This window comes from Babylonia areolata, chromosome 35, assembly GCF_041734735.1.
Source record: "Babylonia areolata isolate BAREFJ2019XMU chromosome 35, ASM4173473v1, whole genome shotgun sequence".
Classification (NCBI taxonomy): domain Eukaryota; kingdom Metazoa; phylum Mollusca; class Gastropoda; order Neogastropoda; family Buccinidae; genus Babylonia; species Babylonia areolata.
In genome coordinates this window covers 22,162,212-22,175,962 of record NC_134910.1, presented here as the reverse complement: position 1 = coordinate 22,175,962, position 13,751 = coordinate 22,162,212, and the positions used below count along the sequence as shown (strand labels likewise).

Sequence of the window (13,751 nt, the reverse complement as noted above, 5' to 3'; positions counted from 1 at the left end):
CTTCTTTTGCTAAGCATGGAAGTTTTCTTTATTTTGCAAACGTTTTTGGTGCAGATAGTAAAAAAAGGGAAATTACTCTGTAATTAATGTTAGGGGAGTTAATTTGCTTTAAACTGATCTTTCTCATCTTAAACATTACATTTTGAAATTATACTCAATACATAAAAAGCTTGGATTTTTTTTTTTTTTAAAGTGTATCACAAGTGAGTCTTGAAGGCCTTGCCTCTCGTGTTATTCTTTTATTTCTTTCTGTAAGTATTGTCAAAGTGGGGTTTTCTACAGATTTTTTTTTTTTTTTGTCAGGGAGAACCCTACTATTGCCGTGGGTTATTTTACGTGCGGCTCATCGTCTCGTCAAAATGACTTGACACCCAGAGCATCACCTCACTCAATGTCAAGAGGTGGTGGTGGTGGTGGTAAAAATCATGGCCGGTGTAGAAGAATCGAACCCGCGGACAATGGTTTCCCAGTCAGGTTACCACTGGGCCAACGCTTCACTCATGACTAACTACTGGAAACCGAACCTAAAAACCAAGTGGAGGTAGCCCCGAAATAAACCAAAGAATCCCTTCCGCCACCTCTATACCCCCCAAAAACCACCTCCACCACCTCAGAACACAAAAACCACCTCCAGACCCCCCCACTCCCTCCCCTCCCCCCTCCCCCCCCCAAAAAAAAAAACTCCTTCAACTCTGGACCCAACCCTCCCCCCCCCCCCACCTATTGACCCCAAACCACCTCCACCACCTCTGGACACAAAACCACCTCCAACACCTCCAGACCCAAAACCACTTCCAACACCTCCAGACCCAAAACCACCTCCACCACCTCAGAACACAAAAACCACCTCCAGACCCCCCACTCCCCCCAACTCCTCCCTCCCCCCCCAAAAAAAAAACAAAAAAAAAACAAAAAAAACAAACTCCTTCAACTCTGGACCCAACCCTCGCCCCCCCCCCCCCCCCCCCCCAATCTATTGACCCCAAACCACCTCCAGCACCTCTGGACACAAAACCACCTCCAACACCTCCGGGCCCAAACCACCTCCAACACCTCCAAACCCAAAACCACCTCCAACACCTCCGAACCCAAAACCACCTCCAACACCTCCACACCCAAAACCACCTCCACCACCTCCAGACCCAAAACCACCTCCAACACCTCAGAGTCTAAAACAAACCACTTCCAACACCTCCAGACCCAAAACCACTTCCAACACCTCCAGACCCAAAACCACTTCCAACACCTCCAGACCCAAAACCACTAAAAACACTTGAAGACCCAAAACTTAAACCACTACTGGCGGAAGTTGTCGATACTGTCACCTGCACAACGCCCCCTCTCCCCCTGCCAGACAGGATGTTCCGAATCTTGCCGAGCTCTGTCTGGAGATCCTGCGAGAGACCACCGCCAGACTTGCCACGTTTCGGTACCCGCTTTGGTGCTGCCACCCCGAAACTGAATCCGGGTGAAGGACGCAGTGCGTGTGAGGGCACAGTGTGAACTGTGCCGATGTGCTGGGCAACGATAGCTTCGAAAGGAGGGACTTCAGGTTTGACGTGAAGCTGGTAAGGACTTCGTCTGACGGAGGTTGCTTCTGCAGAAGTGTTCACCTGCAAGAAAGAAAGAAAGAAAGAAAGAAAGAAAGAAAGAAAGAAAGAACGAAAGAAAAAAGGAAGGAAGGAAAGAAGGAAAGAAAGAAAGAAAACAGGAAAGAAGGAAGGAAAGAAAGAAAGAAGGAAGAAAGAAAGACAGATAGAAAGAAGGAAAGAACGAAATAAAGAAAGGAAGGAGTAAGGAAGGAAAGAAGGAAGGAAGAAAGGAAAGAAAGAAGGAAAGAACGAAAGAAAGAAGGAAGAAGGGAGGAAGAAAGAAAGAAAGAAAGAAAGAGTGAAGGAAAGAAGAAACGAACGAAAGAAAGAAAGAAGGAAGAAATAAGGAAGGAAGGGAGGAAGAAAGAAAGAAGGAAGGAACGAAAGAAAGAAGAACGAAAGAAAGAAAGAGTGAAGGAAAGAAGGAAGGAAAGAACGAAAAAAAGAAGGAAGGAAGAAAAGAAAGAAAAGAAGGAAGGAAAGAACGAAAGAACGAAAGAAAGAAGGAAGGAAAGAAGGAAGAAAAAAAAGAAAGAAAGATAAGAAAAGAAAGAAGGAAAGAAAGAAAGATAGAAGGAAAGAGAGAAAGAAAGAAAGAAGGAAGGAAGGAAGGAAAGAAGGAAGAAAAGAAAGAGAGAAAAGAGTAGTAGTAGCTGTAGTAGTAGTAGTAGTAGTAGTAGTAGTAGCTGTTGTTGTTGTAGAGGTAGAAGGAGGAGGATATGGAGTAGTAGTAGTAGCAGCAGCAGCAGCAGTAGAAGGAGTAGTAGTAGTAGTTGTTGTTGTTGTTATTGCTGTTGTTGTAGGAGGAGGAGGAGGAGATGGAATAGTAGTAGTAGCAGCAGCAGCAGCAGTAGAATGAGTAGTAGTAGTAGTTGTTGTTGTTGTTATTGCTGTTGTTGTAGGAGGAGGAGGAGGAGATGGAATAGTAGTAGTAGCAGCAGCAACAGCAGCAGCAGTAGAAGAAGTAGTTGCTGTTGTTGCTGTTGTTGTTGCTGTTGTAGGAGGAGGAGGAGGAGATGGAATAGTAGTAGTAGCAGCAGCAGCAGCAGCAGCAGTAGTAGAAGAAGTAGTTGCTGTTGTTGTTGTTGTTATTGCTGTTGTTGTAGGAGGAGGAGGAGATGGAATAGTAGTAGTAGCAGCAGCAGCAGTAGAAGGAGTTGTAGCAGTTGCTTTTGTTGTTGTTGTTGTTATTGCTGTTGTTGTAGGAGGAGGAGGAGGAGGAGATGGAATAGTAGTAGTAGCAGCAGCAACAGCAGCAGCAGTAGAAGAAGTAGTTGCTGTTGTTGCTGTTGTTGTAGGAGGAGGAGGAGGAGGAGATGGAATAGTAGTAGTAGCAGCAGCAACAGCAGCAGCAGTAGAAGAAGTAGTTGCTGTTGTTGCTGTTGTTGTTGCTGTTGTAGGAGGAGGAGGAGGAGATGGAATAGTAGTAGTAGCAGCAGCAGCAACAGCAGCAGCAGTAGAAGAAGTAGTTGCTGTTGTTGCTGTTGTTGTAGGAGGAGGAGGAGGAGGAGGAGTGAGCAGCAGCAGCAGCAGCAGTAGGCCAGTTCTTTGATCATCCTCACCTGAAGTGACCGCTTCCATTCCTCTTGAACAAACGCTTCAAATCTGTCCCTGGACGGGTTCCTTTCAGGAGCTGAGCTGCCGCCGATATTCCCTGGAACACCACCAAAAATATCGCCGCCGATGTTCCCAGGAACTTGTCCAAACAAACCTCCGACGTTCTGTGGTTTCTGGAAGAACGAAGACCCTCTTACGCCCCCATGCTCTGAAGAAGCGGCAGAAGCTTGTCGCACACCGAGGAAGAAGAGCCTCTGTACCAATGAGAAGAGTCTCGTCACATCGCTGGCGCGGCCCGTGTCTTGCACGAGTCTCACGTGCGTACACATCGTGTCCAGGCTGGTGATGGTTTGGCTCATGGACTTCAAGACGGCTTCCAGGCTGAGGGTACCTTCCGAGACCTGTTTTTCCACCTCGCTCACGTGTTGGTCCACAAACCTCTTGACCTGTGCGATTCAGATGACAAATATTATGATGGCAGGTCCACTTCCTTTTCGTTAGCTGTGCTTGACTATGTGTGTATACATATGTATGTGTACATAACTACATGCATGTATATGAATGTGTATTGTGTGTGCGTGTGTTCATGTAAGTTTGTGCCTGCCTATGTGTGCGTATGTGTTAGGGTAGCTGTTAGATACACATGTATGTTAAAATGTATGTATGCAGTGTGTGTGTGTGTGTGTGTGTGTGTGTGTGTGTGTGCGTGCGTGCGTGCGTGTGTGTGTGTGTGTGTGTGTGTGTGTGTGTGTGTGTGTGTGTGTGTGGTCACATTTTGGTGTGTGTATGTAACATAGATATAATGTTTTATGTTAGCAAAAGCGTTTTTGAAAAGCACCTAGAGCAGATTTCTGGATAGTGTGCTATATAAGTATCCATTATTATTATTATTATTATTATGAATGTCGTGGTGGTGGTGGTGTTGGTGGTGGTGGCAGGGATGGTGATAATCATCATCATACTACTACTACTACTACGACAACAACTTCTGCCACCACCACCACCACCACTACTCATCGTCATCACTATCATTAGAAGAAGAAGAAGTTTTTCAAGGAATCAGCATTGTTTTCGGACAAATCTAAAATTATGCACGACATTACATCTGGACCAGCAGTATGACCCAACGCGCTTAGTCAGGCTTTGAGTGCATGCATATTTGTATTTCTTTTTATCACAGTAGATTTCTCTGTGTGAAATTCGGGCTGCTCTCCCCAGGGAGAGCGCGTCGCTACACTACAGCGCCACCCATTTTTTTTTTTTTTTTCCTGAAGTGGATTTTCCTACAGAATTTTGCCAGGAACAACCCTTTTGTTGCCGTGGGTTCTTTTACGTGCGCTAAGTGCATGCTGCACACGGGACCTCGGTTTATCGTCTCATCCGAATGACTAGCGCCCAGACCACCACTCAAGGTCTAGTGGAGGGGGAGAAAATATCGGCGGCTGAGCCTTGATTCGAACCAGCGCGCTCAGATTATCTCGCTTCCTAGGCGGACGCGTTACCTCTAGGCCATCGCTCCATATATCACTGTGTTAGTATTAGTGTGAATTTCGTCATCAGGATTTCGCCAAATGACATGTTCGTTGCCGTGAGGTCTTTTCCAGTGCGCCAAGTGAGTGCCGCACACGGGACCTCAGTTTATCGTATCATTCAATGACTCAACGCTCAGCTTGATTTCCCAGTTAAACTAGGATGAAAAAACGAGACAAGGATTCGAACCTTGACTCCCACGACATTGTATTAGCAGATAAACGTCTGAACTATTCTGCCACATTGCTAGAATAATAAGAAGAAGGAAGAAAAAGAAGGAGGAGGAGGGAGAAGAAGAAGGAGGAGGGGGGCGGAGGGGGAAGAAAAAGAAGAAGGAGGAGGAAGAGAAGAAGAAGAAGGAGGAAGAGGAGGAGGAGGGGAAAAAGAAGGAGGAGGAGGAAGAGAAGAAGGAGGAGGAGAAGAAGGAGAAGAAGAAGAAGGAGGAGGAGGAGGAGGAGGAAGAGAAGAAGGAGGAGGAGAAGGAGGAGAAGAAGAAGAAGGAGGAGGAGGAGAAGAAGGAGGAGGAGGAGGAGGAGAAGAAGAAGAAGGAGGAGGAGGAGGAGAAGAAGAAGAAGAAGAAGGAGGAGGAGAAGAAGAAGAAGAAGGAGGAGGAGGAGAAGGAGGAAGAGAAGAAGAAGGAGGAGAAGGAGGAGGAGAAGAAGGAGGAGGAAGAGAAGAAGAAGGAGGAGGAGGAGAAAGAGGAGGAGGAGAAGAAGAAGGAGGAGGAAGAGAAGAAGAAGGAAGAGGAGGAGAAGAAGAAGGAGGAGGAGGAGGAGAAGAAGAAGAAGGAGGAGGAGGAGAAAAAGGAAGAGGAGGAGAAGGAGAAGGAGGAGGAGAAGAAGAAGAAGCAGGAAGAGGAGGAGGAGGGGAAAAAGAAGAAGAAGAAGGAGAAGGAGGAGGAGGAGGAGAAGAATCAGAAGAAGAAGAAGAAGAAGACCCTTCTCATGCAACATCTCTTACACTCCATCAAACACAAAAAAAACCCAAGGTAAACAAATATGATAAGAGCAATCATAGTTAAAATGTGTATAGGCCTACGTGTATAATACAAGAAACACGGTTACAACATACATGCAGAGGGTCTATGACATAATTGAAATAACATAAAATTATTTAAGCATATTGCTGTAAATAAATCTGATCACGCCACACATTCATCAATAGTTAGTCCTAGCTAACCACATCCCATTGTCTGAAGAGGAGCATGTTAATTTAATTCACTCAGTACGGCCAGTCCTCTCTTCTCTACACAAACCCCTCGGATGTCCAGTGGGTGTCTGAATGACCCAACCTTTAGCTTCCGTCGTAAGAATTGTGGTATTCTTTGTCAACATTCACCTCTTCAGTATAAGAGCCTCCCTCTTACAATATTTTGATGATGGTGATTGGGGTGAAACGCTGTTAACTCACTCAGTACGGCCAGTCCTCTCTTCTCCTCTACACAGACCCCTCGGATGTCCAGTGGGTGTCTGAATGACCCAACCTTTAGCTTCCGTCGTAAGAATTGTGGTATTCTTTGTCAACATTCACCTCTTCAGTATAAGAGCCTTCCTCTTACAATATTTTGATGATGGTGATTGGGGTGAAACGCTGTTCGGACAAAACCATATACGCTACACCACATCTGCCAAGCAGATGCCTGACCAGCAGCGTAACCCAACGCGCTTAGTCAGGCCTTGAGAAAAAAAACAAAAAAAAAACAAAAAAAACGGGGGAATAAATAATAGATAAGCTTGCATAAATAAATAAATAAATAATTATAATATAGAAAAAGGTAGTAGTTATAATATTAGTAATACTAATAAAATGATAATAATAAAACATAAATAAATAAATAAGACAACAATTGTGATAAATAAGCGAATAAATGTAAAATATGAAGACACACATTCACACATACACCCACACATGCATAACAGAAATGCACCAAACATGCAGTTTCACATATATGAAAGCACAGTCAAATGCATATAAACGTACATGAGCTCCAACACACACACACACACACACACACACACACACATTGCCGTGCACCTCCTCTAGCCCCCTCCTCCACACACTCATTTCAAGTATCGCAGCTTCCACGGCACACACACACACACACACACACACACACACACACACACAAACACACACTCACAGAGATGAACACTTACTTGTACAAGCACATATGAAAGCACAGTCAAATACATATAAACGTACATGAGCTCCAACACACACACACATACATTACCTTGCACCTCCTCTACCCCCTCCTCCACACACTCATTTCTAGTCTACGTATCGCAGCTTCCACGGCACACACACACACACACACACACACACACACACACACACACACACACACACACACACACACACACACACAAACACACACTCACAGAGATGAACACTTACTTGTACAAGCACACACACATACGCCCATATCTCCCACCCCCAACCCCACACACGTACATACAAAGATATATATATATATATATATATATATATATATATATATATATATATATATATATATATATATATATATATACGTTCCAATATCCTGTTGCTCCCACAGTGTAGGCATGCATACACTCACATACCTCATCCTCTACCCCACCTCCCTCCGTACTCCCACCTCCCCTCACACACACACACACACACACACACACACACACACACACACACACACACACACACACACACGTACACATATCTCTCCTGACACTTGTGTACACTTTCACTCTCGCGCATTCACAAACACACTCAAAAGCACAGACCCACACATACACACAAACACACACAGCCGCCACTGACTGGCCGCAAGAGGGATGGGAAAAGATCTCTGATGCCAAGAACGTGGCGTCTAGTGTGTTGCTCAGTCTATTGTATTTGGAAAGGCCCACAGAGACTCTGTTCCGTTTTGAAGAAATTTGCGCAATGTTGGTTTGGAAATGATGCCGATATTTGTTTGATTTCCAAAGCATCGTGCTCTACCTTTCATGTTAGACTTGCGGCCGCTCCCTCTCTCTGCTTCTATTTCTTTGAGGCGATCGATGGTGTGATGGCCTTGTACCTGTTCTTTTTGGTATTCTTTGACTTTTCTGAGGATTTCCGATTTTCCTAGATGTAGGCCGCTCGTTGGTGTTGCGTTACCAGCAAGTCTGTCAGCTCGCTCATTTCCCTTAACACCTGCATGTCCTGGGCAGTATGACCATGTGAGTTTTTTAATCTGAAAGTTGCGCATTGCGTTATGCCACTCTGGGCTTCCCATTCCGTTTTCAATTTTCTGTATGAGGTTCATTGAGTCGGTTAGAATCATGGCATGTTGGTTTCCGGGCGTATGGATGGACGATAGCCACTGGAGGGCATGTGTCACAGCTTCAACTTCCATTAGGCTGGAGGTTGTGACTTTGTAGGCAGCATTCTCTTCCCAAATTGTTTTTCCATTTTGTTTCGCAGTGAATCCCCAACCAGACTGGTCTTTGGTGACTGAGCCATCTGTGTATATGATGATGTCCTCTTCTTTACTGTTTTCTTCTATAAGCAGCTTCACTTCCGCATCAGTTTTGCCCTCTGGCCATTCCCGACAATGTCTTCCTAGAGTGGGTGAAATGACTGTGTTGAATAGATGGTTGAGGTTTTCGGGGTTTTTCTCCCATTCTTTTGTTTCTTTCAGGTCTTGTAGTCGGCATACTAGCTGGATTGTGTCTTCTGCTTGCCCCATCCATGATCTTCCTCGTCCTAGACGGCTGCCTTTTGGTTCTTTGACTGCGTCATGCAGTGGGTTTTGAGGATTTTCTAATGCTTTGAAGTAGGTCTTGACCTGTTCTAACTTGTTTCTGGCCTGCACTGAAGGAAGGTCAAGCAGGTATCGCATGGTTTCTGTGGGCGTGTCTTTTGTTGTTCCAAGGATCAGCCTCATAGCTTCATTTTGGACTCTTTCTAATTTTAGGAGGTTGCTTTGAGACGGTGTTGTTAGCCCAAGTCCGTAGTCGATCACACTGAGGACGAGTGATTGGTATAGCAGGAAGAGGTGGCGTTGTTCAATTCCTTTGGTTGCCATTGCTTTTAAGACTGAAAGGCCCTTTTTGCATTTGAGAACAGTATTTTCCGTATGTTTTCTGAAGGTCAGCATCCTGTCGAAGTGTATTCCTAGGTAGCGTAGGCATTCAGTTTTCTCAATTTGAATCCCATCTTTGTCAACATTCACCTCTTCGGCATAAGAGCCTTCCTCTTGCAATATTTTGATGATGGTGATTGGGGTGAAACGCTGTTAACTCACTCAGTACGGCCAGTCCTCTCTTCTCCTCTACACAGACCCCTCGGATGTCCAGTGGGTGTCTGAATGACCCAACCTTTAGCTTCCGTCGTAAGAATTGTGGTATTCTTTGTCAACATTCACCTCTTCGGCATAAGAGCCTTCCTCTTGCAATATTTTGATGATGGTAATTGGGGTGAAACGCTGTTAACGTCGTCTCTTTCGCCGTTTCGTATGGAGAGAGTTACGTAAATAACGAAAAGAAAACAACAAAACCAACGACAACTCACCATGACCAGTGAACGATACTAAGGAAGACTAGTTTAACCGAATCTTTAAAAGAAAAAACAAAAGAAAACAAAATTAATTTAAAAAAACCTCTCGAACATTATATTGCAGTGCATAATGTGTATTTTCTTTCCTTCATGAACCACGAACTGTGAAACATCCATACTATTTCATTTCTTTTTTTGTTTATTTGTTTGTTTGTTTGTTTGTTTTGGGGGGTTGTTGTTGTTTTGTTTATAATTGTTCTTTTTTCTCCTGTGCAGTTATGCCACGTGTGCGTTATCACACACACACACACACACACACACACACACACACACACAAAACACAACACAGCACACACATACCTAGAGACACAGACAGCCAGTAAAACAGACAGTAAAGGACAGAGACAGACAGACAAAATTAAAACAAAACAAAACACGTAGAGAGACAGAGACAGAGAGAGAGAGACAAGGAGAGAAAGAGACAAAGACACAGAGACAGAGAGACAGACAGAAAGACAGAGACAGAGGAAGAGAACAAAAAAGCTGCTTCACCTCTTCCGCTCTGCTCCTCAACTGAGCTAAGATATCCGACGCGGTCGCTTCAAATCCTGCTTTGTGTTCCCGGGCTAATCGCAAAGATTCCTTCAGCCTTGGACGAAGTTCATTCCGACACAGCTCACTCACGGCCTGCAAGGACCTCACCATGTCCAGACTCGCCGAGTTCAGATCCTCAGCTGAGTGAGGCTGGTGAGCGGTCAGCTTGCAATCCCTGCAGATGGCGGTTCCGCAGTCGTTGCAGAAGAACCTGAAGGTTTCCCCAGGGTGGAGGCTGCAGTTTCGTTCCTTGGGTGGAAGGACTGTAGGCCTAACCCAGCTCCTAGCACCACCACTCTCAGGAGAAGCTTCAACCGAAGAGTTTACCGTCACAAGCGTATGGGAACGCGTGGAAGTCAGCTTGGAGTGAATCTTGCCGCAACCTTGACACAGAAACTGCTCGCATTGGACACATTTCCAGGTGACGTCATTTCCTTCTTTCTCCTCCTCACACACGTCACACACGCGTCTTCTCGCGGCGTGGTTCTCGCCGCTCTGCGAGACCTGCAGCGCCGCTTCCACGGAGACGTCCACCGGAAATTCCTCTGCGCTCACTTCCGGTGTTGTTATTGTTGTTGCTGTTCGTGGTGGTGGTGGTGGTGGTGGTGCTCTGACGATCTCAGTCAGGCAGACAGGACAGTAGGGGAATTGACTGCCGCTTTTTTCTTGCAGTCTGTGAGTGAGGCAGCGTCGGCAGAGGGAATGAAAACATGGGATGAGACAGGGTGGCTCCAGAAAACTTTCCAAGCACGCGGGGCATTTCCGTGGGGCACTTTCCACGACCAGGTCTTCCGCTTCTTCTTTCGTGGCTGAGGCCATGTCTTTTTTTGGTGTGGGTGGTTTGAAGGGTGTTGGGGGGTCGTGGGAGGGTGGGTGTGGGGGGTGTGGGGGGGGGGGGGGGGGTGAGAGAGTGGCGGGCAGAGACCCAGAGTTTTGACTGACTCAGCTCAGCTCAGCTCACAAACACAACCCACGACGGATCTAAGCTGTAGAGAATCTGGTGAACAAGTTCCTCAGTGCAGGTGTCCAAGACGTGACTTAATACAGTGAAGGCGGGAGAGAAGAAAAAAAAGAAAAAAACAGGTGAAGGAGTGGGAAAGGCTGTCGTTTATCGTCTTTTTGGTGTGTGTATTTTGGGGTGTGTTTTTTTTCCCGATGGTGTTCTGGCAGTGCTGTGGTTTCCAGTGAAGACTGTCAACTGTGTGTTTATCACCTGAGGAAAAAAGAAAAGAAAAATAAAACAATGTGCAACCTTTCAAATAATTTATGCGTTCACACACACGCTCGGGCACACACACACACACACACACACACACACACACACACACACACACATTCATACATACACACGCGCGCGCGCACGCACGCACGCACGCACTCACACACACCCATAAACACATGCATGCTCGCATGTGTGTGTACACGAACCACACACCCATGGACACACGAGCATGCATTTCCACGTCCCACACACACAAACGCGCGCACGTACGAACACACACACACACACACACACACACACACACACACACACACACACACACACACACACACACGTACATACACACAAATGTAATATTAAACTGAAACCACGAAAAGTACAACACATTCAGATGGGCAGTACGAAGGGACTTAAATTGAAGACAACAACAACAACAACAACAACTACTACTACTACTACTACTACATAATGCACTCAAAACTATTAATTTTTTAACAAACAAACAAAACACAAAACCTCACTCTTGTAGCTCGCTTCCAAAGAGGATCGTCAAACCCTAAAGCTACGTTCACAAGTGCAGTTGTTTGCTCACAAATCTCGAACAAGCTGACCTTCACTGATAAAGACAGTGACGGGTGCGTCATATGCTCCATTATCACTGGTTTTAACCCTTTACCGGTGAATTGTAGTGAAATACAGCAACTGCGACGCGAGTGACAATTTGTGGGGTTGTGGTTATAGGAATGTGTGTGTGTGTGTGTGTGTGTGTGTGTGTGTGTGTGTGTCTGTGTCTGTGTGTAGTTGTGGTGTGTGTGTGTGTGTGTGTGTGTGTGTGTGTGTGTGTGTGTCTGTGTCTGTGTGTAGTTGTGGTGTGTGTGTGTGTGTGTGTGTGTGTGTGTGTGTGTGTGTGTGTGTGTGTGTCTGTTTGTAGTTGTGGTGTGTGTGTGTGTGTGTGTGTCTGTGTCTGTGTCTGTGTTTGTGTGTAGTTGTGGTGTGTGTGTGCGTGTGTGTGTGTGTGTGTGTGTGTGTGTGTGTCTGTGTCTGTGTGTAGTTGTGGTGTGTGTGTGTGTGTCTGTGTGTCTGTGTGTCTGTGTCTGTGTGTAGTTGTGGTGTGTGTGTGTGTGTGTGTGTGTGTGTGTGTGTGTGTGTGTGTAGTTGTGGTGTGTGTGTGTGTGTGTGTGTGTGTGTGTGTGTGTGTGTGTGTGTGTGTGTGAGGGGGGAGTGGGGTAATGTGGGAGATACGGAATGTGTGTGTGTGTGTGTGTGTGTGTCTGTGTGTGTGTGTGTGTGTGTCTGTGTGTGTGTGTGTGTGTGTGTGTGTGTGTGTGTGTGTGTGTGTGTGTGCTTGATAGAAACCTGACTGAATGAGACGACACGTATAATGAACACCTAAAGGCACAATAGCCGAGTGGTTACAGGGTTGGATTTTCATTCTCAGGGTACCGGGTTCGAATATCGGTGACGGCACCTAGTGGGTAAAGGGTGGAGATTTTTTTCCGATCTCCCAGACCTGCTAGTGCCTGAACCCCCTTCGTGTGTATACGCACGCAGAAGATCAAATACACGCACGTTAAAGATCCTGCAATCCATGTCAGCGGTTGGTGGGTTATGGAAACAAGAACATACCCAGCATGCACACCCCCGAAAACGGAACATGGCGGGTTAAATAAACAAAACGGTCATACACGTAAAATGTTAAATGTTTCATGTTTGTCTGAGTGTGTATATGTACGTGCCTCAAATCTGATTGAATGACACAGGAAACGAACGATGAGCGCCCAGTGGCACCCATCAGTCGGCTGTACACAGGTAGGCAGCCTGTTATGCAAATGATCCCGCGTTTGTAAAGCGCTTAGAGCTTGGTCTCTGACCGAGGATAGGCACTATTTCAGTATCCATATCAATCAATCAATCAATCAATCAATCAATCAATCTTCTTCTTCTTCTTCTTCTGCGTTCGTGGGCTGCAACTCCCACGTTCACTCGTATGCATACGAGTGGGCTTTTACGTGTATAACCGTTTTTACCCCGCCATGTAGGCAGCCATACTCCGTTTTCGGGGGTGTGCATGCTGGGTATGTTCTTGTTTCCATAACCCACCGAACGCTGACATGGATTACAGGATCTTTAACGTGCGTATTTGATCTTCTGCTTGCGTATACACACGAAGGGGGTTCAGGCACTAAGCAGGTCTGCACATATGTTGACCTGGGAGATCGTAAAAATCTCCACCCTTCACCCACCAGGCGCCGTCACTGTGATTCGAACCCGGGACCCTCAGATTGACAGTCCAACGCTTTAACCACTCGGCTATTGCGCCCGTCAATCAATCAATCAAAAGTGAGTGGCTACCATCCTGACCTGCTATCACAATACTATTTGGCGTCAGGTGACCAGCCCTTCGCTGACCGGGCACACGCGGTGCCTGTCCGGTTCGTCGCCTATTCCTCCGAGTCCTACTTCGCCGCATTTATGCCTCCTATTCCTACTTCGCCGCATATATACCTCCTGTTCCTACTTCGTCACCTATTCCTCCTATTCCTACTTCGCCGCATTTATACCTCCTGTTCCTACTTCGCCGCCTATTCCTCCGATTCCTACTTCGCCGCATTTATGCCTCCTATTCCTACTTCGCCGCCCATTCCTCCTATTCCTACTTCGCCGCATATATACCTCCTGTTCCTACTTCGCCGCATATATTCATCCTATTCCTATTTCGCCGCTTATTCATCCTATTC

General features: G+C 46.1%; 1 protein-coding gene across 1 annotated transcript; it reads right to left on the bottom strand.

Annotated features, from left to right (window-relative positions):
• Positions 1-1,139: 1,139 nt before the first annotated feature.
• LOC143278089 (E3 ubiquitin-protein ligase TRIM71-like) lies at positions 1,140-10,631 on the bottom strand. The gene is made up of 3 exons (XM_076583123.1): positions 9,750-10,631; positions 3,155-3,595; positions 1,140-1,613 (listed from the first exon to the last, which is right to left on the bottom strand). The coding sequence occupies exons 1-3, from the start codon at positions 10,608-10,610 to the stop codon at positions 1,170-1,172; spliced, it is 1,746 nt and encodes a 581-aa protein (XP_076439238.1). The 5' UTR covers positions 10,611-10,631; the 3' UTR covers positions 1,140-1,169.
• Between the last annotated feature and the right edge of the window lie 3,120 nt (positions 10,632-13,751).

What these genes read in the sequence shown, in the direction of transcription:
- LOC143278089 (XM_076583123.1), bottom strand. Translation starts at nt 10,610, where the DNA reads ATGGCCTCAGCCACGAAAGAAGAAGCGGAAGACCTGGTCGTGGAAAGT. An exon ending in TGAGGAGCAGAGCGGAAGAG is followed by an intron (nt 3,596 to 9,749) that starts GTGAAGCAGCTT and finishes TGAATCGCACAG; the next exon opens with GTCAAGAGGTTTGTGGACCA. An exon ending in AATGGAAGCGGTCACTTCAG is followed by an intron (nt 1,614 to 3,154) that starts GTGAGGATGATC and finishes TCTTTCTTGCAG; the next exon opens with GTGAACACTTCTGCAGAAGC.